The following is a 25,383-nucleotide window of genomic DNA, read 5'->3' as shown; positions in this document are numbered from 1 at the left end:
TCACAGGATTTTTTATTGCGAATTTGGATTGGTTCATTCCGCTGTTAGCACCTGCTGTGATTGGTCGAAGTATTTGTTTTACCGACACTCAATTGGAAGCAATAGGCCTTTTGCAACAAACGATCACATGGTACTAAATCCGCCATACTGGAGGGCAAACTCATTATTATTCCCCCACTGGGACATTAAAACAAAGGCAAGACAGGCTTGACTGGTTCAGATCTCTTTGTTTTAATGTCCCAGTGGGGGAATATTAATGAGCTTGCCCTCCTGCATGGCGGATTTTGTATGGAAACTGTTCTATCTACTTTTTCAAAACCAAATTTCCAGCTCTCGTATGGCTTAATGAGTTGTAGAGGAGTGGGCAAAAATAAACTGTGACCTACTCGCGTGCGTTCTACTCCTCCCCCACCCCCCCCCCCCAATTACCCCGGCTGCACCCATTGGCTTTGCGGTATGAAGCCCCACTTCCCACCCCCTCGAGAAAGCTTTCTCGCAGGCGTGCGTAATTTATGAAAATACAGGGATCATCCAGCCACCTCCTACGCAGAACCTCTTTGGTTTTCGTCATCCATTCATCCCACTTGTGACTAAGCGCCAAGACGTGTTTATCTGCACGTATTTGTAAAATCATGGTTGTTGCTCCACGAACTCGCTCCTGGAGTCGTAAGCGATGAAGAGTGACTAGCAGTAGCAGAGGCCTGTGTAACAAGCGCTCTCCTGTGAAAGAAAAGCTTTGAGCTGTGCCAAAATTGGGGCGGAAAGTGAAGACAAGGCAAGATCGAGCTAACCAGATACCAAACTTTCTTATATTTGTCTTTTGTAACGACCGCCATGAGAAAGATTTTTGCTTGCCTTCATTAGATAGAAATGTAAAGTGAACGTAAATATTTAGAAAGAAGATCCGGATGCCAGAAACACAAACGTTTTCACCACAGCGAAAAATGCCTTTGCGCACGAAAAAAACTTCGAATCCAGGCTCTTTCGTTTTTCTCTTTAATTAACTGGCAGAGATTTTGGACTTTGAACTTTTTTTTGGGGGGTGGGGGGTTGTCGCGATTTGGCTGCGCATGCGTAATATTTGTTTGTCTCGTAGACACTTTTCAGAGAAAGCAGTCCAAGTAGGATTCGAACTCGTTATCTCCTCATTCAAAGGAGGAGGCAATCGCGAGGGCCACTAAACCACGGACGACTACACTACAATCCGTGACCGGAATCTCGTTAAACGTTATGCAATATCCGGTCATCGTAAGACTCTGTCCGGGGAGTTAAACTCGTCTGACGCGATTTCGGCTTGTTATCGTTCCCCGTGTTTCACACTACACATAAGAATTGATACAAGACTACAGCAGGTTATGTTGATTGTGTGAAATACTCCTAATTTCGTCCCTTTAAATAAAGTGGGTTTATTCCCCGTACAAATCATACAAACATCGGGCACGTTGTGTAACACAACACTTCCGTTGTCACGGTTTCTAACCGAGGGCATGGGCTGCCTGTGGTCTCAGCGACCAAATACTACTGATCATCATTGCGAGGTGTCAGCGAGAAGTTGACTGGTTTCAGCATCAACATGGAGGAAGATCCTGACCCTCCTAAAAGAGGGATTCTAAGAAACAAATCAGAGGAAAAGCACCAGTAAGGGTCTTTGAAAATCACTAATTTTTCTTTGATATTTTCGATAATTTGTGTATTCTCACAACAGTTCTGCGTAAAATAAGCATCGCTGATTTTGTGCACGCGTGTGGTTTGTACATGTAATATAATCAATTCACCAGAATTTCTGTTTCTTCAACCATTTCATTTCTATGATTTCATCTAGTTAGTACGTAGCTGCTTCTATATATGTCGTAAAGCACACCCTTTCTGAGCGCGAACAGGGACTTCATTACAGAAAATGTTTGTATTGTATCTTCTAAAGCCGGGAATTAATATTGAAAACATTTGCCCTCCAAAACAAATTTTCTGATCTCTTCAAATTAAAAACAACCTTGAGGCTTATTTGTATCGCATTTCAAGTTTACTTGGATTCCACTGATTATGAAATTTTGCATATGCAAAAATTATCTTTGTGGCAGCTTACCTAGAAATTTTAATGGATATGACACCTTGACAATAGTTTTTATCTAGGCGCCAAATTAACAAGTTGCAAGTCCATTAGCTTAGTGTGAACTAAGGTTACGTTGGTGTGAACTTATAGATGGCTTAAGCAGACTTAAATCAAATGGGCCGAATATTTTGTGTTTTTATTAATTATTATGTATCAAGGATGTAAAGAGATTTCAGTTTCCATCCAGGAACTCGGTTGATATTATTATACAAGCACTCTTTGGGTTCAGCATAGTTGATGAAGATGTTTTTGTAACATTGGTAAAACTTTTAAAAATTAAAATTGAGCTTACCCATGAAATGTTAAAATTTAGTCTTTTCATAAAAAAAGGTTGTAAGTTTAATGAATGTGATAAGTGAGTGAATCGTCCTGTGGGAAAAATACAAGTGATTGCCTAAAATCTCTTATTGATCAACCAGTCTTTCATTTTTATTTGTCAGATTTAAGGTCGCTTGGACAAGAAGAAATGAAATATGCTAATAATGTGAATGGGATTCCTATAACCTCACCACATGAACATTTTAAATTAAAAAAAAGTGATGAATGTTTTATGCTGTTCCTTTGGATAGATTTAAAAGCCTATTGCTGAAGACAAAATACATTTAACATTGTGTACAACAAGAGCAAAAGAGGCCGCATATTTTCCCATAATAATTTTTGGCTTTTTGTCGATTGGTTTTGTGGTCATTGGAAGAATAACTCCTTAATTGGGATTTGTATATTCTGTCTACTTTTGTTAGCGTTATTGGAATGTTGGCCCAAAGTTAAGCTGGTGAACCTCCATTTATATTTTCTTTCGTCTGATAATTTCCATTCTAAAGAAATTACTACTTTTGAGCTAGATATCTCTCCCCTTGTTTGTGCGAGCAATTTATTTATTTTTTTATTTCACTTATTAACCTTGTAAATTCCATAGAAAAAAAGGCTATAAAGTTGAAAATCCAACTTAAAATAAGGCCTAGGGATGGGCAGCATAAAAGCATATGTTTTTCATGAAATCCCTTCACTTTTTGATCAAGCTGAATATTTAATATTTCAAAAGGAAACCCTCTGGGACACACCTTGACTATCCGTAATGGCAAATATTATTCTCAAATCACAAACGTTTTCACCACAGCGAAAAATGCCACTGTAACACATCACAGGGAAAAGTCGCTGCAACATTTTGCCTCATGTGACATGGTTAATTTTGTGAAAATCATTGTTGCTGCGGTGGCAGAATTTTGTTGCTGCGATCAGCTGCAGAAATTCAAACCAGTTTGAATTTGTGCGACTGATCGCAGCAACAAAATTAGTGCATGCAGCGTTGTCAGACCGTGTGTACATTTCAAGCAACAAGTCGCTGCAATATTGCAACAAAATAATAAATGAACTAATGAGAGAGCATCATATGGTTGGTCATACATGTATTGAATTAGAAAACTAGTTCACATTACTCCTCATACAAGATCACTGCTTGTGCACGGAACAGGCACTGTGTGTCGTGTTGTTTTCTGTTGCAAGTAGTACAACAGAGAGACCTGTCGCTGCAACTTGTTGCTTAGTGTGTCTTGGCCTTAAGTAACCCCTTCAGGTAACTATTGGCTGCTTGTGCTTTGTGCTGAACAGGAAATAATATTTGTAAATGCCAAAAATATTTTTATCAAAGGCTTGTATTTGAATACACTGCATTTCAGTTCAGGTATCCATTGGGATGAAATGAACATTTTGATGACACATCACCCCCCAGACAAAGATTATGGACACATGAAGATCAATGAGCCTCCAACACCATATAGTAAATGGAAAGAGCCAGAAAGTGAGGAAGGAGAAGGAACAGTGGAGCCATTTTCCGATGATGAAGCTGATCCTGGAAAATTGGATGCAGAAAACTTGCATGAAAGGTGAAGATAATAATTTTATTTAGAAATGGTAAACTGAATAATAATAATAAGAAGAAGAAGAAGAAGGAGAAGGAGAAGGGAGCAGGGATGTTGCAGTGGTGAGAGCACTCGCCTCCCACCAATGTGGCACGGGCTTACGGTACTTTGCGAAACGAAACGAAACGAAACGAAATGGTACTTTGCGAAATGATTAACTGTTAGATCTATTGCTAAACAACGCAATTTGAAGCAATGCAGAAATTGTGAGCCTTCAAGGGGAAAAGAAAAGAAAAGTTCGTAAACAAATAAAGAGCTTGCTCAATAAATTTGTTCCAGAATCTTCAAGGATATGCAAGCTGGGCCACTCTTGTTTCGAATCGGAACGGCTTTGTGTTTGTTTCACGTCGAAAGTATTTTCACATTGCGCACGCCTAGCCTTGTAAACAGGAAGTGATGCCAAAAAAATGTGAAGGGAAATCTTCATGTTCTTGTAGTTCTTAACTTCGATCTGTATGAGTCTAGGTACTTGAACTTATCAAATGGTCACATGTTTTAGTCTCCTTGGTCCTGAGAATTGTGAATGTACAACATCTCATATAAGTTAACTCTGGTTCCAGAAAAACAGCAGTATTCCTGTCGATACTTTGTATAATTTATTTATTCTTCTTATGTTTTTCCATCTGCACTTTTCTATCCGCTTTTTCCCATCCGCAGGTATCTGGCCCACCTTTAGCAGACACCATAAAGCCGGTGGATTTCCACTGTCACGTAATTTTTAAGTGCGTACGGACGTAAACTTTAACTGGCTTTACGTGCGTAAATAAAATAGAGGCGATGTATGGCAGGTCAGACGTAAACGTAAACCCGGTTTAAGTTTACGTCCGTACGCACTTAAAAATTATGAATTTCTGGCAACGCCAGTTTTACAGACAAGGATCTGATAGGTACTGATAAAATCTGGGAAGCGTCGTCTTGTACCTGGGATGGGGTTCTCAATTGTCTGACTTTTAGATCACCTCCAAGGTTGCTGCCTAACGGTCGCCCGGTCGCCTGGGGCGCCTTATTTGCGAGCGCGGGCGACCAAATTTCTGAACGAGTAGCCCGAACGGGCGCCCTGATTCATCCTCACTTTCTTGTAAATGTGATCCCAGCTGGAATTAATTAATTCTGGGCTCTTGAAAAAATGACTTTGGCTACTAACTTTTAATGTTGGAAGCCCGAAGGGCTCCCTGAAAATTTCCTTAGGCAGCAGCCTTGACCTCAAGTGCACATCTCTATTTGTTTACGAACTTTTCTTTTGCCCATGAAGGCTCGCGATTTCTGCATTGCTTCAAATTGCGTTGTTTAGCAATAGATCTTACAGTTAATCATTTCGCAAAGTACCGTAAGCCTGTGGCACGGGCCTGATTCCCAGACTCTGTGTCATTTGGGTTTGCGAGTTTGTTGGTTCTCTACTTTGCACTGAGAGATTTTTCACGGTACTCTGGTTCCCCACTCCTCAAAAACCAACACTTTATTTGATTTAATGTGTTGATTTCATTGTTCAGTGTTCCCAATTAGTGCTCCAACATTAGAAGACTAGACTATTCAACACAATATGGTCATAGCGCGCTCAATATTTGTTGTGCGTACTCAACAGATATCCTGCGATGTACGTAATTTTGTGTGTCGCAGAGAAAAATGGTAGTTTTTCCAGGCCCACACCCTAACCACATAAATCATCTCTTCGATGGCTGTGTTGCCAGAATGGTTGTCTTGGTGGTGTAGTGGTTAGCACACCCGATTAGTAACGGGGGGACATGGGTTCAAATCCCGCTCAGGGCAAATTTTCTTTCAAAACATTTAAATTCAGTTAAAAAGTATGATTATTTGGGGAGTGCATTGTCAGCTGAGGGTTTCTCTCATATACTCTCTCTATATAGATACCTGGATATCACCTGACTGTATGGAAATGATATGTACCAATAAACCTTACATCATCATCATAATAATAGTAATAATAATAATAATAATAATAATAATGGTATTATTGTTGTTGATGTTGACTTTTGGTTATTGACATTCATGAAACCCTTGAGTAAAAGCAACCAACCAACCTGGCCCTTCTGAATTTTTGCTAGAATTAAAGATGCTCCCCAGAGACGCTCATGGGAAGAAGAAGAAGGAAACGATGAAGAAGATGACGAGCTTTCAGAAGGTCAGCAAGGTAGGAAGTCCAAACTTACTGTCAATTCTGATGGATTGGACCAACACATTAACACTTGAAACTTATTTTCATAAATTATATATGCTTTACCTTTGGTTTAGTAAAGGAAAAAGAATTCAGTGAAAAGAGAAAGAAGCATTACAATGAATACTCCAAAGTTAAACTTGCACGCAAGCTAATAGAGCAAGAGTTAAAAGATATGGAAGATGATGGTGATGCCACAGACAGCAAAGAGGATAACACAGCCTTGTCAGAAGTTCCAGTGGCAGCTGCTGCTGACACAGAGGTAATGAGATACATGCAAATTTAAGATACATGTGATTCTTTTAAGTAGAAAAAGTGCTTCCTTGGCAAAGTTTTCTTGAGGTATTGAAGCAAATTGAGGGACAGTGTGTACTTTCCGTTCAGCAGATATTTCCAGAAATTTAAGCATTTAGAGGTCAAGAGAAATGACCTTAATTCAGTTTGGCAATAATTATTATGACTTTGACTGGGCTGATTGACTAAAAGGTCTTTTTGCATCTGACTAAGTTGTTGTTCCAGGCTTTGTCTCAAGCTCTAAAAAACCTCATGGATCTCCCCGAATGGTGTGCAACTCATGGGAAAGCATGGTGACTAAGAAAATGGTTTCATTGGGCACATGTAACTATTGAAATCTCGAACTTTAGTACTCTAAATATCTTGAAGCCTTGTAGTTTAGCCTAATAATGTGAAATCGCATACATGTGTAGAGGCTTTCTATTAGGCCAATAGCACTTTCAAGAGTGCTTCTCACAATTACGTTTATAAATACTGCATGAACAATAACTTCTGGTGGTGACATTACATGTGAAAGGAAAAATTGAAAAAGGAGCCCAAAATGTATTTTAGTCTCTTTTTAATATGATGATGATGATGATGATGTTGTTGTTGTCTCTGTGTAAAGGCCCGTGCAAACGCTCGCAACATTGTTGGCCAACAAGACGCAACATTGTTGGGCCCAACATGTTGCGAACGTTTGCACACCATGTTGTGTGTTGTTGCGTGTTGTTGCGTGTTGTTGGATGAAGTTTGACCAGTTTCAAACTTCATCCAACAACTTCCAACAAGTCGCAGCAACACGCAACAACACACAACATGGTGTGCAAACGCTCGCAACATGTTGGGCCCAACAATGTTGCGTCTTGTTGGCCAACAATGTTGCGAGCGTTTGCACGGGCCTTAAGCCCACTATTGAACTTTGTTGCACCAAAAACTACAAACTATTTGCAATGAGTGGCGTATGGTGTGCCTCGTAATTTGGTGGTTTTTACTTTAGACACAATAGGGACCTTTAGATCAGGGGATGACGACTATGACTTTTCCATTCTGAGCATGCACACTTTGAAAAATATTGGCCTCCAAACCTTATGTGCATCCTCAGTATGAAACTTGTACTTGTAGTTTTCCCCGTCCTCCCATCTAATTTGTAAAGGTGTCTAATGATATGAACAAACAACAATTATTTGCAAATTCAGAAGTGTTTTTTTGATTATTAGTCCCCATAGTTACCAGTACGTCAAAATATACTAATTTTTAAAAAGATAATGCATCTGGTCCGGTTTGCTCGAAGCATGGTTAGCGCTTACCAGCGTTTTCTACCATGTAAACTTATAGGTTTTGATACCTCTTCACCCATTCATGCCCTAGAAACCCCCGGGAGTTCTCCATTGACGAGTAAAATCGTCTGACGTTAGACACAGTTTAAAATACTAAGTCTGGCCAGTTTAAGCCGGTTTGGGTGTTAAAGGGTTAAAATTACTTGAAGTAAACAGGACTGACGAAGATGATGAATGGTAATGATGATGTCGACACTGACGGAAGACCATTTCATTTGTTGAAGACTCTTAATACATGAGAATTCTTTGCCAAAGTAATGTAAAGTTTACTGCACATTCGTTCACTCAAATGTTCTTAAGAGAGTAACTCTTAAGATGTAATGTTTCTTTGATTGACTCCTTAGATGGATGAGGTACAATGATGGATAGTTTTTATTGTTGCTTGAATGTGATGGCTGGACGATGTAAATGTTCATGATTGTATGCCTGTGCAGATAAAGCAAATTATATGGCAAGATAGGTCTGCTGATCCTCCAGGAACTGAAAGATGGTGCAAAAAAGGCTACCAAATTTGCCGCTTGAAAGACACTGTGTACAGGGCCGCACATGATCTCCAGTAGGCAAGAATGACTGGACAATTTTAACTAAATAAATAAGTACAACTTTATTCTTAAGTTGTTGAAATTCTGTTCTACACTTGCTCCATAAATATTTAGTGTCCTATTTTATTATTGTTGAGATCCGAGCACAAAATTAATAATCTTGGAACAAGATTTAGCATGTGTCAAAATTTCTGACCGGTAGCAATGTTCTTGTTGGTTTTTTCCTGTCAGCTTACAGCTAAATTCCAAGCAATATATGGTGCGAGGGTTTTCAGATAATTGCTGAAGGCAATTTTGGTACAATTTGGTTTCTGGGCCTCAAAAAAATCAGCAGCAATTTTTTTGCTTGGAATTTGAACAGCAGCTCTAGGAAATTTTCAATGATTATGAAATACTGTTCATAACACTTATCTAATCTTCAAGCTTTTGATGTGTTCAAGCAAATTATTATTTTATGAATGATCTGCTGTTTTTACTTGGTTTTTCTGTGAATACATTTTGGGAACTTTTTAAATTTTCTTACGAGAAGACACTCTATAACGGGTGGAACATTTGGCACATAGATATCATCACTTTAAAAAAATTATTAATCAGCTACACAAGAGCTCTGTGATAATTTGTACAATAAAAAGGCCACTTAAGGGCCCACTGACGTATTTTTTGAGGTGCGTTGCTAAGGATGTAATGATTAAGTAATTTGAGAGAATTTGGCATTATTTTGGTCAGTTTCCAACTTTTGTAAGCCAATGACCCTAAATATGACGTCATCATACCACGCCCATGGTCACGTGGCCAATAAAAGAAAACTCTAAATTATTTGTCTCTGTGCTACGCAATTTTAGTATTTAATGATTTGTATTCGTTTTTGCATCCAGCCAAGTGTGGTTGTCTTTTTATTTTGAAAAATGTTCTTTTTAAGGACATAAACGATACTGAAATACCCATAACTTTTTCAAAAAAAGATGATTTTAAAAAATCAATGCTTAGCTATATTCTGTATTTGGGGGTGAAACGTGCCATGTAAAAAAAAATTAATTCAATTTAAAACCGCCAGAAATTTAGCTTTTTTCTCAAACCGGAAGTCTGTTTACGCGTGCGCAGTTGATCTGAGAACGAGAACGAGCGCGAGGAAGGGCGAGGAAAAAACCTTCGATTGAAACAACAGTTTGTGCGGTGACTTTTGCTTGTGAGTGGGTTTTCTTGTCAGCTCATGATATGATGTTGTCAGTTACCAGAAGTGACATTTCACTTCCTTAGCAACGCGCGAAAAATCCGTCTGTGGGCCCTTAATGGCAAACTGTCTTTAAGATTTTACAAGATGTTTGTGTGCCTCGGTTTAAGAGTTTCAGTCTCTCGCATGAAAATAGGGACTTTATTAAGATCTACTACGGCAATACCGACAGAATGTAACTTTGCATAATCCTAAGTCTTTCATGGTTATTTCATCTCGTTCGCTTTCTACCGTACAGGCAGATTTTATCCTACCATAAAACTGAATTTATACCAGCTGTTTCAGAGTAAAATGTAGAATGAAAGATTCGCATTTGTATGCTCACGTTGTCTTTAAAACCTCAAATTTGGCGATTTCACATTGTTTTTATGCAGAGTACAGCAGTAAAGTGCATGCCACATGTGCAGCATGATTCTTTTTCCTCTTTTTACCAATGATGTTATTGGTTTGTGGCATTGTTATTGCCGTAGTAGTTTCTTAAACTCCCTGTTATCTTTTAAGGGTTCCCTCTCTGCTTGGCAAGCAAATGGACAGAGAGGGCTAAGTGATTCCTTTTTTTTTAGTGTGTCTTTGAAAAGAAATTAAATCTAAAACAAGGAGGGAGGAATTGTTGAGTACAGGATTATGCACCAACGCTTTGTTATGTAGCTCAACAACCAATGTTTCTGATCACTAAATTAACATGTGACAAAAAGCTAATGCCAGGGTTCCACCTTAAAAAAATTTCCTTTAGGGGTCCTTGGTTAAAAATTAATTTAATAAAATACAATACAATGTACTTTCCTGTTCAGACAATAACAAAGATGGTTTGCCATATTTTATTTTTGTCAATAAGAATTTTTTTTTTAAATTGTGAACCAGTTTTAGGATGACGAGAGCAGAAGTTGAGCAAATCTCACAGACTCCTTCAAAAATCTTGTTTTCTCAGCCAAATTGTTTATTTTGTCGGAGAAAATCCTCTAGTGCTAGCCCTGATTCTTACAATTCCATCCAAAACAGTATCCAGAATCTGGCCTTACCTTCAATCCAGTTTGATTCTACCTACACCGTCTAAAATACTTTTTTTTTTTTTGCTCCAAATTAAGTTAAATAATGGTTCCTACAAATCTAACTTACAAATGCTGTACTGCAGTTTATTAATTTAATCCAAGGTGACAAAAAAGTGCCAATACTATTGTGTCACCCTAAAAATATAGATAAATTATATGCTTTGATTCCTGTAAATTTGATCTTGCACAAAGAAAAGAACGCTTTCGTAATTTCCTATCCTTGCCGAGACAGGCTTTTGATGAATTATATGACTCTTTTCTTTTTTCCAACTTCAACAAAAGCTTCTACACATTGTTCAATCTCTTCTGTACTATGAGCTGCAGAAATTTGGACACGTATCCTTGCCTTTCCTGCAAATTATTAGAATCATAATTATTGTGAGTAATTAGTAATATTCCGCTGACAAGTTCAAAGCTGTCATGACCAATAAAAGCCATGTTTTGTACTTTGCACTTCAATGTTCATTATAATATAATGAGTAGACTTCATGGAGAAAATAGAAGTGACTTAATTGTTACAATAATTTAGCTTGCTCGGGTGATTTAAATTTTTCATTAGAATTTACAATTGCAAGCCATTTTGATTCCCATGCAGATCTTGCATGGAAATTGTATCCTGCATGCTACTGGCATCATAAGGACACCCAAATGTAGAGCATTAATCTTTTTACATGCATTTTTGCTTGTCTTAGTTGGGTCTTGAGAGTCACTCCCAAAGAAAAATAATATTCATCTCAATGCAAAATTGATGTGCAGCTGTGCGGGTTGCTTAATAGTCTTCATCGAAGTTTGAATTTAAAAAATTTAGATACAGCACACTTTAATTTAGGGTAACATTTTTGGTATCATGATTTTAAAGGGTATTCACGTGACTGAAACATTGCTGTTCTGTCAGCTTTCACCCTTCTGAAATATAAATTAATTTTTGTCAAAATAGTCAAAATAATAATAATAATATTCAGTTATTGATTGAGTGAGAGTATGGGTCCACCCTTAATTGCTTAGAGACAAATATTTTCCCCTCAGGCCTGACCTAATTCCAGTTAATAAAATGCCTTTAATCGTGTGAACAGACAAAGTTCTGGTTTTCTTTTTTTCCTGCCTATGAATTTTTCATCCTGACTTCACAGAGTGTTTTAGGTTCTTACGCTCATAATCTGAAAGTTATTTGAAAATAAAACGTTTACTGCTGTCACTCACTTTACCCACCCAACACAAAAACAATATTATTATTAAAAAGATTGTTGCTAAAATGTTGCTTGAGTGGAACTGCTAGTGTCACCTTGCCATGTGAACACCAAGAAGATTGCATCCGTGGATGTATAGGTTGTGTGACAATTACTGTGTGAATCTGAAAACTGTGAACACTTTGATTTGATTTTTGACATTTCCCATTGTGTAGCAACCAATCAGAAGCGACATGATACCACAAACTTAAATTACCATAATTACTGGTTGCAGTTTATTTTTCTCCGAGTGATTGACATTTTACTTGAAACACTACAACATTTCATAAATATTTCTAGTGTTTTCGGATTTGCACAGTAAACTCATACATGTAGTTTTTCAGTCCTCATGAAAGCCTTGTTCACAGGTGTGGCTCAGGTTCATTACAAATCCGTTGCACAATATTATTTTCTGTAATTTTTGCTCATCTCCTTTGAAAAACATACCTTTTGGTACAACAGGGAAGGTAAAACCAATGACATATATTCCACGGTCTGTAAAGGATAAAAGTGTGTAAAATGTAACGTTTTATGCAATATGATTTTTGATGTAACTGAACCAAGTCATTCTTGAAAACGAGGACAAATGCTAACATTTTTGCATTCTTTTGCGTTTAGTTAGCTCAGCTCCTACATTCAAACTTCTGGAAGAATTATCTTCCAACAATTCTTTTGAGGGGAAGAATAAGACATATATTTAAAAACCTTCCTGTGTGTTCTTAATTTGGGCATCAAGATGTCAAGGCTGAAAAGCACACAAAAGGACATACAAGTGGATGGGCTGCCCATTTAAAGGATCCTGAGATTAAATAAGTTAGTACTCTTGCGTCCTCTTTGGAATGCTGCCCTCTTAAATATATATGCACAATGCAAATAATTAACCCATGATATCTTCGCTCTATCAATATTTTAATACAACTTGAGCGCGATCCCTACAGGTGCAAAGTCACTCACCTAACATTTCATCGGCAAACTCTACTGCAAGACGCGCATCTCCTAACATGACTGGGGTTATGGGGTGGTTATCTCCCTGAAATGGGAAATGCACCAAAAAGCCCATCAGGAATAAAATTAATAATCAATACAGGTCATGTCATTTGTTGTCGTTGCAACTGCATTGGGGACAATTTCTTGTGGATTTGGAAAAGTGGCTGGGCCTGTTGTCAGAAATGGTGTTAGTAATTAGATTAAATGATTTGTAAACATGATAGATTGCAATTTACAACCTTTAAATGGAACCAAAACGAACAATAGAGGAACGTTCTGGAAGACTTAAGAGAGAGAGAGATTGAATGAGGGAAGAGATCCTGTATTCAAGAGAAACACCACCTATCGAATTGCAGAGTGTGCTAAATCAATCATGATTACAAATTGGTAGCAATTCCCAACAGTGTTACGGATGTCTTACAACACTGAACTTGTTTGCATGTTGGGGACAGCAAAGACGGTACGGAAAATTTCTGGACACTTGAGGACATTAATCTGCCAACTTGTCTGATTAGATGGGTGGCATCATTTTTCCAAGGCAGGTCCCAGAATTTTAAAATAGCATCGTCTTCATCCACCAAATGTGTATTGAAATGTGGGAATTCTGCAGGGGACCAAACTTGACCACCTCCTTAGGGCCAAATTTGTTGACATCTCACCATGCTCAAGATCGTTGCATGCAATTCACCTTCAATGATGCAGCACTTAGCTGATGAGATCAACCATTATGCTACAACAAATAACATGCAGCTGAAATTATCCCAGCAAATGTAAGGAAATGCCTGCTAACTTTTTACCCTGGGAGAGATTCAACAGATTTTACTTTGCCCAATGCCAGATGATTTTACTTGTCTACTGACGGCATCCCGTGGTACATGTACCTGAGGAGTTTTTTCGAATGGGTTGACCAATCAAAAACTATGTCCCCTCCATTAACCCAGTGACTCCTGGCAGTGAAACTTAACAAAGAGTACAAATCATTCAGTAGCTATATAATTGATACTCTTAGAAATTTGTGATGTCGGGTATACTTTTTATTACAAAATTATTATTCAATGGATTCCAGTGTTCAAGTTATTGTGAAACTGCCTCCTCTGTACCTTATTACTAATGGAGCATCGATCCACGATAATGATTACTTTATTATTAATTTTAGTTTTAATTGATATTAATCAAACAATCATTAATTAAAGACTAAGTTTACAAAATCATAAAATAATAATAAGCACAAAGACACATGCACAGTGTACTTACTATAATGGTAAATCCTGCTGCTGTCATTCGCGTTCTGAATAGGTTGGTGTTCTTAGTTACTTGTTCAATCAACTCTGAGCCATTCATTAACAGATCAAACACCTTGTAAATTAAAATGCCAAAACATGATGATAATAATATTTTACCAAGATATTTTAATTCAAGATATATTAATTCAAGATGGCGGAAACAAGAACAAAAATTTGCTAAAGCTCACCCTTTGCACAGGATATATACCCAAGATTACAAATTGTGTTCTCCTAATGTTGAACACAACAATGGGGGCACAAATTTTTGGTAAAATTTAGGTAGTCATTATTTACGTAGCTGCAGTATTCGCTACATTATATCACAGTCCAGGGTCTTACCCTAAGCCTCCTTAAACACTTTTTGGGGAGTAGGCTAAGTTCAGCTACTGCCCACTGGATACTGACTCAAGGGGCATCAAGAGGCATGTGCGTGCACCCCTCTGAAAAATTGTGGAAATGTACCTAGATTCAACTTGCATAAAGATTAAAAGATCTCTCACCTTACTTGCCCCACCTACAACAGGAGGAGGCAGTGTGTTGGAAAACAGATAGGGACGAGACTTCTGACGCAGCATCTGGATCAGCTGCTTGGGTCCCGTGGTGTAACCACCTGCAAAAACATACAGTGCAATTATGAAAACACTATTTTTATCTTTTAACGTACAGCATGATGAAGTTCAGAAAACAAGTCAAGATATCCAATTTTTCAATGTGTGGAAGACAAAGTGTAGAGAGTCAATAATTGTCATGATAACATGATTATAAAATAATATTACAGTCTCGTCACAACAAACTTTCCCATTCCAAAAGAATAATGAGTATTCTTATGATAGCATAATGAATGTGATAACATAATATAGTATTACACTAGCATAATAATATGCTAATTATTATGCATAATTATTATGCTACTGTGGCACAATAATTATGCTAATTATAGTAATTTATTCATTCAAAATATTTCCCTGTTTCTGATTGGTTAAGACCACATGCATAATTTGACATAACCAGCTGCTGTTGACCAAATTGGAAAGAATTTTGTCATATTGAACCAATGGCATCAAAAGTGCAGCCTTCAGCAGATTATTGAACCGTTGACCAAGAAAACCTGGGGATGAGGTTGTGTTATTTTTGGTGAGCAGAAAAACAAAGAGAGAAATGGCTGTGAGTAGGTTGACAAGTTTGAGCGAAGAAAATATTACCCAGTTACTTAATGATAAAGACAGGGACAATACCAAAAAGTTGACGAAACAACATTGCTTAATTTTTGAGTCTTACCTCAAGGAGAAAAACATCAGAAATCCTACAACTGCAGTGTAGTTATCAGCAGTTTTACAAAAGTTTTAAATAATTTGAATAAATAATAATAAAGGCAATTATTGAATTTGGCTTTTGTAGGATATGAAAAATTCTGCAGATCTTGGAGGGTGTTATCCACCTCGGTCTTTGGCCTTGGTGGACACCCTCCTTGATCTGCAGAATACTTCATATCCTACAAAAGCCAAATTCAATAATTGCTAATTGTGCTATCATTTGTTTCTGCCATTTTGTCAAACGTTGCCTTGCCTTAAACAGAAGATTCAGAGGTGTCGACTTTGGCCACAAAGCCATTCCCTCAGAATATAATATCATGGCTTGAAAACCCACCACACTGACTGGATGAGTGGGAAGAAAAGGGAATGGAGGCATTTCCGAATTGCCGTTTCAAACCGAGTCCAGGTGCACACCCATTCAAATGGAAATGAGTGGTGTATTTTCACTCAGATCAAAATGGTTTAGCACAAAGACTTATTTTGAACCAGTGACAAACAGCAACTCGGAAGTGTGGTTTTCCCGCTGGCTGAGGAACAAAAGAAGCGGAAAATGTTCTTCTCACACACAGCTGGGAGTCTGGGTACAGGTGTGCAGAGGGGTTTCAGGTCACCTGGCTTATTATGTAGGTTTCAGTTTTTGTTTTGCGCTCCACCATTGCCTGACATGCCCCACCCACCCATCCGTGGAGTACTTGTAGAATGTGTCAAGTTGAGGTGAACTTATTCTCTAGCCACTTTTTGGTGTCATTGTGCATGACAATAATTTTTATGTTCTTATGTAAATAAAGGTCAGGCTGTGTGGTTTGGCTTAATTGGCATGGCTCCCAGCGGTGTGTGAGAAATGGCCTTTTGGTGGACTTTTAAAGAATTAACCTTAAGAATGCACTAACATCCACTGCAAAATAGGAAAAAAGAACGTTTAAGTTTTCAGCATGTCATTACCTGCTGCTCCTCCCAAAGCCTTTCCAAGGGTAGAGTTTATAATATCAATGCGACCTTTGCAGTTTAAATAATCTTCTGTTCCCCTAGAAAATATAAGACATAGTTATTTCAGATTTTTTCCTCTAAATCTTCTGGTATTTCACAAAGGGTTTAAGAAAATGGTTGCTGTGAGAAACTACCGTAAGGCATAATAAAAACAATACAATATTTATGCCTTTCAGTAGTTTTCTTACTGTTCATAAATTTTAACAGGTCATAGTTTATATAAATAGCTTAATAATATTCTTACGCATTTTTGTTACCTTCCAGTTGCTCCTAAAAATCCAGTGGCATGACACTCATCTATAAATGTTAGAGCACCATATTTGTCTGCTAAGTCACATATCTCACTGAAAAACATAACGTTTCCTTTTACTGGTGAAAATCAACCTTTGCTAAAATAATAATATTAACAGTATTATACATGTAATCTCATCATCAAATTGGGCATTATAGCATTACTGGACTCCAGGACAAAAAAACTTCTTGGTTCTTCAGTCATTTTGGAATAATGCGACCAAACCTATAGGGTCAATTGCCCCAACATTATGGAGTGATTTTGAGCTGTAATCAGATAAGAAGAAGAAAGGGGAATTTTTCCCTTTGTTTTCGTGCATTCTTTTCCCCAGATTATTTATTTTATTTTATTTCTTAGATACAACTTAACCCATTAACCTCTGGGACTGAGACTAATAGATTTTTACTGTGTAGTCTAACACCAGACGATTTTACTCACAATGGTGGACAGTTCAGGAGTCATAAAGTCATTCCATTCCTTGTTCACTATTAATTACATTTTGTCCAAACTTTGCAACATGAAAAAACCTGCAGTGAAAAGTCACTTGGGTTGTTTTTATTTCTGAGCCACCCAGTCACCCAATCCAAAAGATTATTTCTTCCCTCTTTTCTTCCGCTAGGTTTAGCTACATGTTGTAAAATAAGCAGTGTGTGTTCTTACTTTAAAGGTGCAACCTTGCCATCCATGCTAAAAACACCATCAGTAACAATTAACTTCAGACGTGCACCCTCCGCTTCTTTAAGTTTCTCCTCAAGGTCTAACAACATTGTACAGTATTAAAAAGTGACACAAGTTCATTCACAAATTTGATCCTCTTCACAGATCAAAGAGGAGACACATAAGGGGACGTTTCAACAAAATCTTGCAAAAACCACCAACCATGGAAGGTTGCATTGTGTCTTCCAGGATTGGAGTGGTATCACAATCTAAAAAATGCTCTCATTTTTTGGCCATTTACTGGCCTGCATTGCTGGTGGTTCTGTTGCTGAAGAAGGTGAAGGATCTTAAATGGCAAAGCCGTGAGAAGGCTGGGGTGGGGGGAACGAAGCCTTTGCGCAGCTTTGAGATCTCTCGTGAACCGTCAGTGCGGGCTAGCCATTTACAAACTGATAGCAACCCACTAATTCACCATGCAGGCTTCGTAGAAATGGGTGGCATACCAAACTATTACATTTTCTTAACTAATGAGTCTCATTATTATTTTTCTTGAATTACTGGGGGGTATAAAGAAGATCAGAACCCAAATGAAACTTCTCCAATCTGGGGAAGAAATGTCAGAAGGGATAACTCATCCTTTCAGGGACTAAAATGACAGTTTCACCCAAAGTTATACCTGTCATGTCCTTATTCTTGTACTTGAATTTCTTGGCCTTGCAGAGCCGTATTCCATCAATTATTGAGGCATGATTTAATTCATCGCTTAGGACAGCATCATCTGGTCCTAGAAGAGCCTCAAACAAACCAGTATTTGCATCAAAACAACAGGCATATAAGATTGAATCCTCTCGCTCATGAAATTTTGATATCTTCTCCTCTAGTTCCTTGTGGATGTCCTGTAAAAAATGTTTCACATCCATGTCTCAATAATCAATGCCAAAAATGATATAATTATGACACTTAGTCAGCAAAATTTAAATTAATTAATGTACTAAATCCACTTCCTCAGAGCACCATATGGTTTTCCAGTCTTCCTCCTGGTGGGCATTGGTTTACACCCCAGCCAAACATTTGTCAGTGTTTCATATACAGTGTACAAATGGCTGTCGCTTATTCTTTAATTTGCCTTTAAGTTATAATCTGAGACAATAACCAAAATTAATATCTTCCACTTTGAACTTAAAACAAATCCCAAATCACTGCAGTTTTACCTGAGTTCCACAAATAAACCTAACTGAGCTTAGACCATTTCCATACTTGTCCAAGGCATCTTTAGCTGCTTTAATAACTTCTGGGTGTGACTGCACAAGGAGCAAGAAAAATAACACTGTTTACTTTTTAAATTATTATTAGTAATCAAGCCGATGATTCTACGTGTCCATATAATGGGCAAGACCCTAAAGAGCAAAAGAGTTAGCAACATTTAGCTTTAGTCAAAAAGTATATCACCTCTGAACCTTCTCTATTAAAAAACAGGCACCAATTAATAGATTTTACTTCATCATTCTGATGCCTGATAATTTCCCTTCTCAATGGGGACCCCTTAGGAGTAATAAAGGACTAACCCACTAACTCCTAACCCACCCCCTCCCCCCCCCCCCCATTGATGAGTAAAATCGTCTGGAATTAGACAATCCAGAATTAAATCGATTAAGTCTCACTTCCCGAAGTCAATGGGTTAACCCTTTCACTCCCAAGAGTGCCACTTATAGATTTTACTCTGTCTAACGCCAGACGATTTTACCCGTCAATGGGGAACCCCACGGGAGTGAAAGGGTTAATTAAAGGGGACATAACCCTAACCCTAAATATTGTTGAGGGATAGGGTTTCGCACCTCCCCTCCCCACGCACCCACACACCCAATGTTGACTCACAGGATTTACTCAGAAAATTACAGGAAAACAAAACCTTTAAAATCTCTGTAATTCTTGTTAGTTGTCTCAAGGAATTTGTTGGGGGCTGTAGTTTGCACTGAACTCTCCCTTACCCTTACAAATACTTGACAGAAACAGAGACGCTAGAATGTAAAATAGTCACTATACATATTAAATAATTATTTTAAAACTCAAGGGCCTTGCCTTTTTTAGATTTTCTTCTGCCTCATCTGGGGAATTGGTTTGTGTTTGCAAAAATGGGAAAGGGCATCTGAAGAATTCAAATTATTTACTGAAGCTCATACGCTACAATCTTGGACAAAATAAAATGAATAATTAAGACCCCCTCCCCCCCAATATCAATGATGAATCTGTGTGCCATTTGAAGCCTGCCATTTTTTCGTCATTGAAATTGGGGGGGTGGGGGGGGGGGGGAGGGGTGGTCTTCAATTTCCATTTGAAATGTCCATGATTGTAGGTGCATTTACTACAATGTACATGTACAAGTCATGAATGCAACTCACAGAAAGTCCAAGATAGTTGTTTGCACAAAAGTTGAGGAGTTTATCACTTCTTCCCTGTACTCCAATCTCTGAAGATTGTCTGGTATTTATCACTCTTTCATCCTTCCATGTTCCAGCCTGCTTGATATCCCTTATTTGGGCATCTAAAATACTACAAAGAGCAGCTTGTGCTCTGCTGGCACGACGGACAGAAGTTCTTAAGCATCCAGTAATATGAAGTTCCTTCAAAGCTATCAATAAGAATTATACAAAAAAGGGTTTTAACAAGTAAGGCGTTTATCTCAGCTGCAGTTGGGACAGTGACCCATTAGTAAGCTCTGCAATCTACAAGATATGTGCTCATGTTGAGGAAGATTTTCATGCAGTCTCTAAAAGACAGAAAAATAGCCTGACAGAGGGTAATAAAATTATTGATCCAAAAATAATAACTTTATTTTACTTCTTGGCCTATTTACAAGGTTACAGTAATTAACCAATTTATCACTGAAATACAAAATAACAACAAATTAAAAGAAAAGAAAATTGCCAAAAGTTCAGAAAAGAGTTTGCTTTGATGTGATGCTGATCAATGTTATTACTTGAAAAATTTAGTCACTGGGATGGAAAGAAAATAAATGTTTGTGTAGGAGACCTGCTAATAGAATGAAGTTTTCCAGTAACAGTAAAAACAATGAGTCTGGAATAGAATAGAACTAAGATTTACATTTTCTATTACAAGGAAGGGTTACGTTTTTTGCAAACGTTGGCCGTGTAGCACTTATATTTCAACAGAATTAACTATTGGAGGGGTAATGTGAAGTGCTAGTTTTCTACCCATGTAAACCATGTAAGTGTTAGCCCTACTAATGGAATTGGGCCCACACAAGGACAGAGAAAACCCAAAGAGAAGTGCTTCCTTCTCTACTGCTCCAGAACGGCAGGTACAAAAGCCAGTCACAGGTCACAGGTCGCAGATCACAAATAAAAAGAAACTTCTAAATCTTGTATTTTATTGTTTCATTTCCGAGTTAAAATCTTAGTCACAACTAAGAGGCAGATTCTTTCCAGTTCAATCACACGCAGCCCAAGCTCAGTATACTATTTATAGCCTTTGTATGGGAAAATTAACTTTGAGCTTATAAATGCTAAAATAATGTAAGTTGTAAATGTAGAAATAAACTTCACTTACCGGTACCTCTAGGTACAGTTGTCCTCGTCTTTTCTGTGCAATCGGAAGACAAATTTCAGTCCGTTATAGACAAGTTTGTGGCTTTCGAATTTTTACGATGTCGTTAGTTGTCATTTCCCCTCATAAAGAGAAGAAAGGCTGGTGACTCGCGGCGACCTCGTCCCACAAATTGCTCTCGTATCACAAAGCAACGGTCCAAATCGCCATAAAAACACCACAGCCTTAAGGCCAGATAAATTTCCTATCACATCAGCTCAACTCCGGGACCACACAGCGATTTTTGGCGGATAAATTCCAAATAATGTTCAACTTTCTACAATCTTCCCATGCCTTCAGCTAGATGTGTGGCTACGGCCGTTATAGCTTGATGACGATCGTATTACATTCTGCACTCTCATTGGCCAAGTGTTTCAAATTCTCCAATGAGAGTACAGAATGTAATACGATCGCCATCAAGCTATAACGGCCATAGCCACACATCTAGCTGAACGCATGGAAAGATTATAGAAAGTTGAACATATTTGGAATTTGGTCCCGGTGGTGGGCTGATGTGATAGGAAATTTATAAGGCATTAAGGCTGTGGTGTTTTAATGGCGATTCGGACCATTGCTTTGTGATGCGAGAGCAATTTGTGGGACGAGGTCGCTGCGAGTCACCAGCCTTTCTTCTCTTTATGAGGGGAAATGACAACTAACGGCATTGTAAAAATTTGAAAGCAACAAACCCGTCTAAAATGGACACAAGTTTGCCCTCCGATTGCACAGAAAAGACGAGGACAACTGTACGTAGAGGTAAGTGAAGTTTATTTCTACATTTACAGCTTATTTTAGCATTTATAAGCTCAAAGTTACTTTTCCCATACAAAGGCTATAAATAGTATACCGAGCTTGGGCTACCTGTGGTTCAATGGAACCCTTGTACTGTACTGGCCTCTCTGACAGACCCTCCAAATGAGTTGTGGGCCAAATGAACCGGAATGCATCTGCATCTTGGTTGTGACTAAGAATTAATAAATGTGATCTACCTTCCCACACGCTTGCCGTGGGAGAACAGTTTTACTGTTTCCAACCCATCTTACCACATGTATAGCATGTGAAGCTGCCACTTAAAGGGGTGCCTAATATCACCTGCGTGGTATGTTAGCTATGCCATGCTGATGAGGCCCAAAAGGCCAAAACAGCTGTCCATGGCCGCTAATTGACCGGGTGAAATGGTTGTGCGCATGCGTGGTGTTGGCCACACCGGGTTGGTGTTAGCGTGTGTAATCTTGCTTTTATTGTTATTAATGGTAAGGCCCAATGTTTCATCCTCAACAAAATTTACTCATAAAATACGACGGTTCTAAACCTTTTTACTACCGTATGAGGAAAGATGAAATTCTCGGCTGATTAAGCAAAGAACGTTTCGATGTTTCCGTCTGCTAGTTTACGATTACAGTCGAGAAGAATAAATGTTTGTCTCTTTATGTTGGTACGCGGGAGCTACCTGTCCGCTGAAACGGAGACAGGAAATTGAACTATCGCTCTTCTTACCTGTTGGGAATAATGAGATCAATGACATCTCAAAAAGTCGATATCTTTGAAGAAAAACTCGTGAACGAATTGTTTTGACTTTACTTTCACGTGTTTGGTTGTCAGCGGCTCTTTCGAAACTTGTTTGACTCGTCATGTACTTGAACATAAACTTGAATTTTTTCCGGGACACGTCTCTGAAAACACATCAAGAAATTTCGAATTTTTTTAACCACCTTCCACTGTTTTTATCGCTATGAGACGAACTCACGGTAACGTAAAAAGGCTATGACGACTCTGGATTTTAAAAATGGTAATTCTTATACATCGTTGAGCGGAAAATTGCTGATGTTTGTTTTTGATTTCAGCTTCCGATTTTCAAGGCCAAGGCAACATGGCCCAACGAACAGATCATAATATGTTGGAAGAAGAAAACGAAAGAATGGTTGATCATCTATCCAGTAAAGTGCAAGCATTAAAATCGGTAATGCCTTGAATATTTTTGTATTAAGGTTCGGTCATCTCAGGAGAAGAAAAAAAATATATGGACATTTACAAATTACAAAGTCGCTACGCTATTTAACAATGAGACCCGTAGCCCGCAAGGGCTACGGGTCAATAGCCCATGAGTCGAAGCCGAATTGGCTTCGCCTCATGGGCTATTGACCCGTAGCCCTTGCGGGCTACGGGTCCAATTGTTAATTATTGCCAGCATACTATTATATATATACAGGACATTATTATAAACGTGGGGGATAATTTTTAGATTTTTCGGCAGTTTGCCTCCAGTATCTGGCTTGTGAACATGGAAGGTCTTTCTGATTGGCTTTATGAAATAAAATAAAGTGGAGAGGTGCACATATTGTGTAACACCACCAAGTTATGTGGCATTTGATTAACTTCAAATTAGAACTAATTCTGGGGAGAAGGGATTTTCATAATGACTTTTGTGTTGCTCAAAAGTTATTACTCTCAAGGAATTGGTCCAGCATATTGGATATCAGAAATCAGAGAGGTTTGGTCTAGAACAGGGTATCGTGTTCGTTAAATTGGTATGTTGCTGGTATTTGTAACTAATAATAACTGTCTCACTAGCCATTCATTACAAAGTACTTCAACAATCCAGCTCAAAAAGGTCTAACTGAATGCATACTAGGGCACCTCTGGCAGCTGCTATACGGTCCATGTGTGATCTTGGAGCACAGCTTATAGCCAGCTGAAATCAACTGTATGCTGGTTTTTGCTGAGGGAGGAAAACTGGAGAATACGGAGAAAAACCTTCGGAGCAGAGTAGAGAACCAACACAAACTCAACCCATTTATGGTGTCGGGTCCAGGAATCGAACCTCAGCTGGGCCTCATTGGTGGGAGGCAAGTGCTCACACCACTGCGTCAACCCTGCTTCTCGTATAGAAAATGGAAAATCAGCTAGTCATAAGATGTGTGACCATTGAATCTGTCTTTGAGACATCTCTGTGTTTCACCTATATATTGTAAATGGCAGTGATGATAGGGTGGGTATTTTTGATGCTTAGGCAAGAATATTATTGTATAACATGGCTGTGTGTGATCTAGTTTAGGGTTTCTGAGACCCATGGGCATACCCTGGCCTCTCCGAAATTTAGAATGGGTATTTGCCCTCCCTTGAAATAGTTTAGCGACTCCCACAATACTGGCCATAGAAAAATCTTTATGCACTCACAATCTATCCATTGCCTTTTTCATAGCTAACAATAGACATTGGACAAGAAGTCAGATATCAGAATAAAATGCTCGGTGAAATGGTGAGTACATTTGTGAAATACCTAACAATGATAATAATGATGATGATAATAATAATAATAATAATCTTATTATTAAAAATTTGGTTCAGAAATCAATGGGTTGATAATAATAACAATATTATTATTATTATTATTAACCCATAGATTTCTGACCCACCCCCATCGACAAATCTCACTCCCAGGGGTCAATGGGTTAATGCCCATTAATAAATTAAAAAGACTGCCAATATTATTGAAACAAGGAAATATTTACAGGTGATGAGCAGGGGCTTGATTTTATTAAATGCAATCAGTGACCTTTTTATAGCCATCAAGAATGAGCACAATCTCTATGATTGTGAGTTTTGAGAGACTTTTACTTGTTCAGCACTTTCCAGGAGAACTGCTTTCAAACCAGAAAGCGATGCCATTGACGTATTACTGTAACATTAAAATTTAATGCATTACCTAACAATCTCCAGGGAATATTCATTTTTTAGAGATAACGTTATGCCACAAAGTGTAGATGAACAATGTTTTTTTTCCTTGCCCACGCTTTGTAAGTAACATAACTTTGTTTCTACTTTCACAAAAATAAATTGCCCTTTCTTTGTAAGGAAACGCTAATGTAGCCCCATATCATCGTAAGTAAACGATTGATCGGGTGATATTGTTCCACTTTCATTTTATTTTATATCTGTACAATTAATGGCTTCAGTATGCAGCTTCATAACATGAAGATTTAACTTGATTCTGGTGTATTTCAGGACACAGATTTTGACGCTGGTGGCTCATTTTTGTCATCCACGATGGGACGGTTGACAGCATTGACCAAAAAAGGACACCACAGGGTCATGCTTTATTTATTTTTGTTTTGTCTATTTGTTTTCTTTGTGGCCTGGTATATCATCAAGAGAAGATAGCCAACAATTGAAATTAATACTAGTTCTTAAGTATAAAATGAATATAAATCAGAGGAATCAAATTGTAAATAAATTTTATCTATTCTTGCAAGTGGTCATGATTCTTTAATTTCTTTGGGCGATAAAAATTATGAAGGGAAAAGAGAGGTGCATGTGGAATAAGGAAAATCTGATTTGACAGACATAACTGTGGGTTGGGTGTCAAACTGGGTGACATGTTTATCTCCAGCACTGGGC

The 25,383-nt window shown here is 38.1% G+C and overlaps 3 protein-coding genes across 3 annotated transcripts; 2 read left to right on the top strand and 1 right to left on the bottom strand.

Moving 5' to 3' along the window:
• The first annotated feature begins 1,481 nt into the window (after positions 1–1,481).
• Positions 1,482–11,084, top strand: LOC138018472 (protein phosphatase inhibitor 2-like). The gene is made up of 5 exons (XM_068865105.1): positions 1,482–1,638; positions 3,787–3,993; positions 6,093–6,178; positions 6,280–6,464; positions 8,160–11,084. Exons 1-5 carry the CDS (start codon positions 1,574–1,576, stop codon positions 8,175–8,177), a joined length of 561 nt encoding a protein of 186 aa, XP_068721206.1. The 5' UTR covers positions 1,482–1,573; the 3' UTR covers positions 8,178–11,084.
• On the bottom strand, positions 10,368–22,617 carry LOC138018467 (2-amino-3-ketobutyrate coenzyme A ligase, mitochondrial-like). Its single transcript, XM_068865099.1, has 12 exons — positions 22,483–22,617; positions 19,782–20,011; positions 18,594–18,683; positions 18,059–18,278; positions 17,386–17,482; positions 16,691–16,777; positions 16,389–16,471; positions 14,634–14,743; positions 14,105–14,206; positions 12,818–12,893; positions 12,311–12,358; positions 10,368–10,988 (listed from the first exon to the last, which is right to left on the bottom strand). Exons 1-12 carry the CDS (start codon positions 22,508–22,510, stop codon positions 10,882–10,884), a joined length of 1,278 nt encoding a protein of 425 aa, XP_068721200.1. The 5' UTR covers positions 22,511–22,617; the 3' UTR covers positions 10,368–10,881.
• LOC138018473 (BET1 homolog) lies at positions 22,581–25,231 on the top strand. The gene is made up of 4 exons (XM_068865106.1): positions 22,581–22,733; positions 22,830–22,945; positions 24,188–24,244; positions 24,991–25,231. Exons 1-4 carry the CDS (start codon positions 22,718–22,720, stop codon positions 25,144–25,146), a joined length of 345 nt encoding a protein of 114 aa, XP_068721207.1. The 5' UTR covers positions 22,581–22,717; the 3' UTR covers positions 25,147–25,231.
• Positions 25,232–25,383: the final 152 nt, after the last annotated feature.

The sequence above is a fragment of the Montipora capricornis genome, chromosome 10 (genome assembly GCF_036669925.1).
Source record: "Montipora capricornis isolate CH-2021 chromosome 10, ASM3666992v2, whole genome shotgun sequence".
In the NCBI taxonomy this organism is placed as follows: domain Eukaryota; kingdom Metazoa; phylum Cnidaria; class Anthozoa; order Scleractinia; family Acroporidae; genus Montipora; species Montipora capricornis.
Note: the sequence above shows the minus strand (reverse complement) of the source record. Positions and strands in the feature narration are given on the sequence as shown.

Excerpts from the sequence above, each read along its gene's own strand:
- LOC138018467 (XM_068865099.1), bottom strand. The coding sequence starts at position 22,510 with ATGTCATTGATCTCATTATTCCCAACAG. Across the intron at positions 20,012-22,482 it reads GATCTCATTATTCCCAACAG|CTTTGAAGGAACTTCATATT; the intron begins GTAAGAAGAGCG and ends TCTTATTGATAG. Across the intron at positions 16,472-16,690 it reads TTTTTAGGAGCAACTGGAAG|GGGAACAGAAGATTATTTAA; the intron begins GTAACAAAAATG and ends TATATTTTCTAG.
- LOC138018472 (XM_068865105.1), top strand. The coding sequence starts at position 1,574 with ATGGAGGAAGATCCTGACCCTCCTAAAAGAGGGATTCTAAGAAACAAA. Across the intron at positions 1,639-3,786 it reads AAATCAGAGGAAAAGCACCA|TTCAGGTATCCATTGGGATG; the intron begins GTAAGGGTCTTT and ends ACTGCATTTCAG. Across the intron at positions 6,179-6,279 it reads GCTTTCAGAAGGTCAGCAAG|TAAAGGAAAAAGAATTCAGT; the intron begins GTAGGAAGTCCA and ends CCTTTGGTTTAG.
- LOC138018473 (XM_068865106.1), top strand. Across the intron at positions 22,946-24,187 it reads AAGTGCAAGCATTAAAATCG|CTAACAATAGACATTGGACA; the intron begins GTAATGCCTTGA and ends CCTTTTTCATAG. Across the intron at positions 24,245-24,990 it reads ATAAAATGCTCGGTGAAATG|GACACAGATTTTGACGCTGG; the intron begins GTGAGTACATTT and ends GGTGTATTTCAG.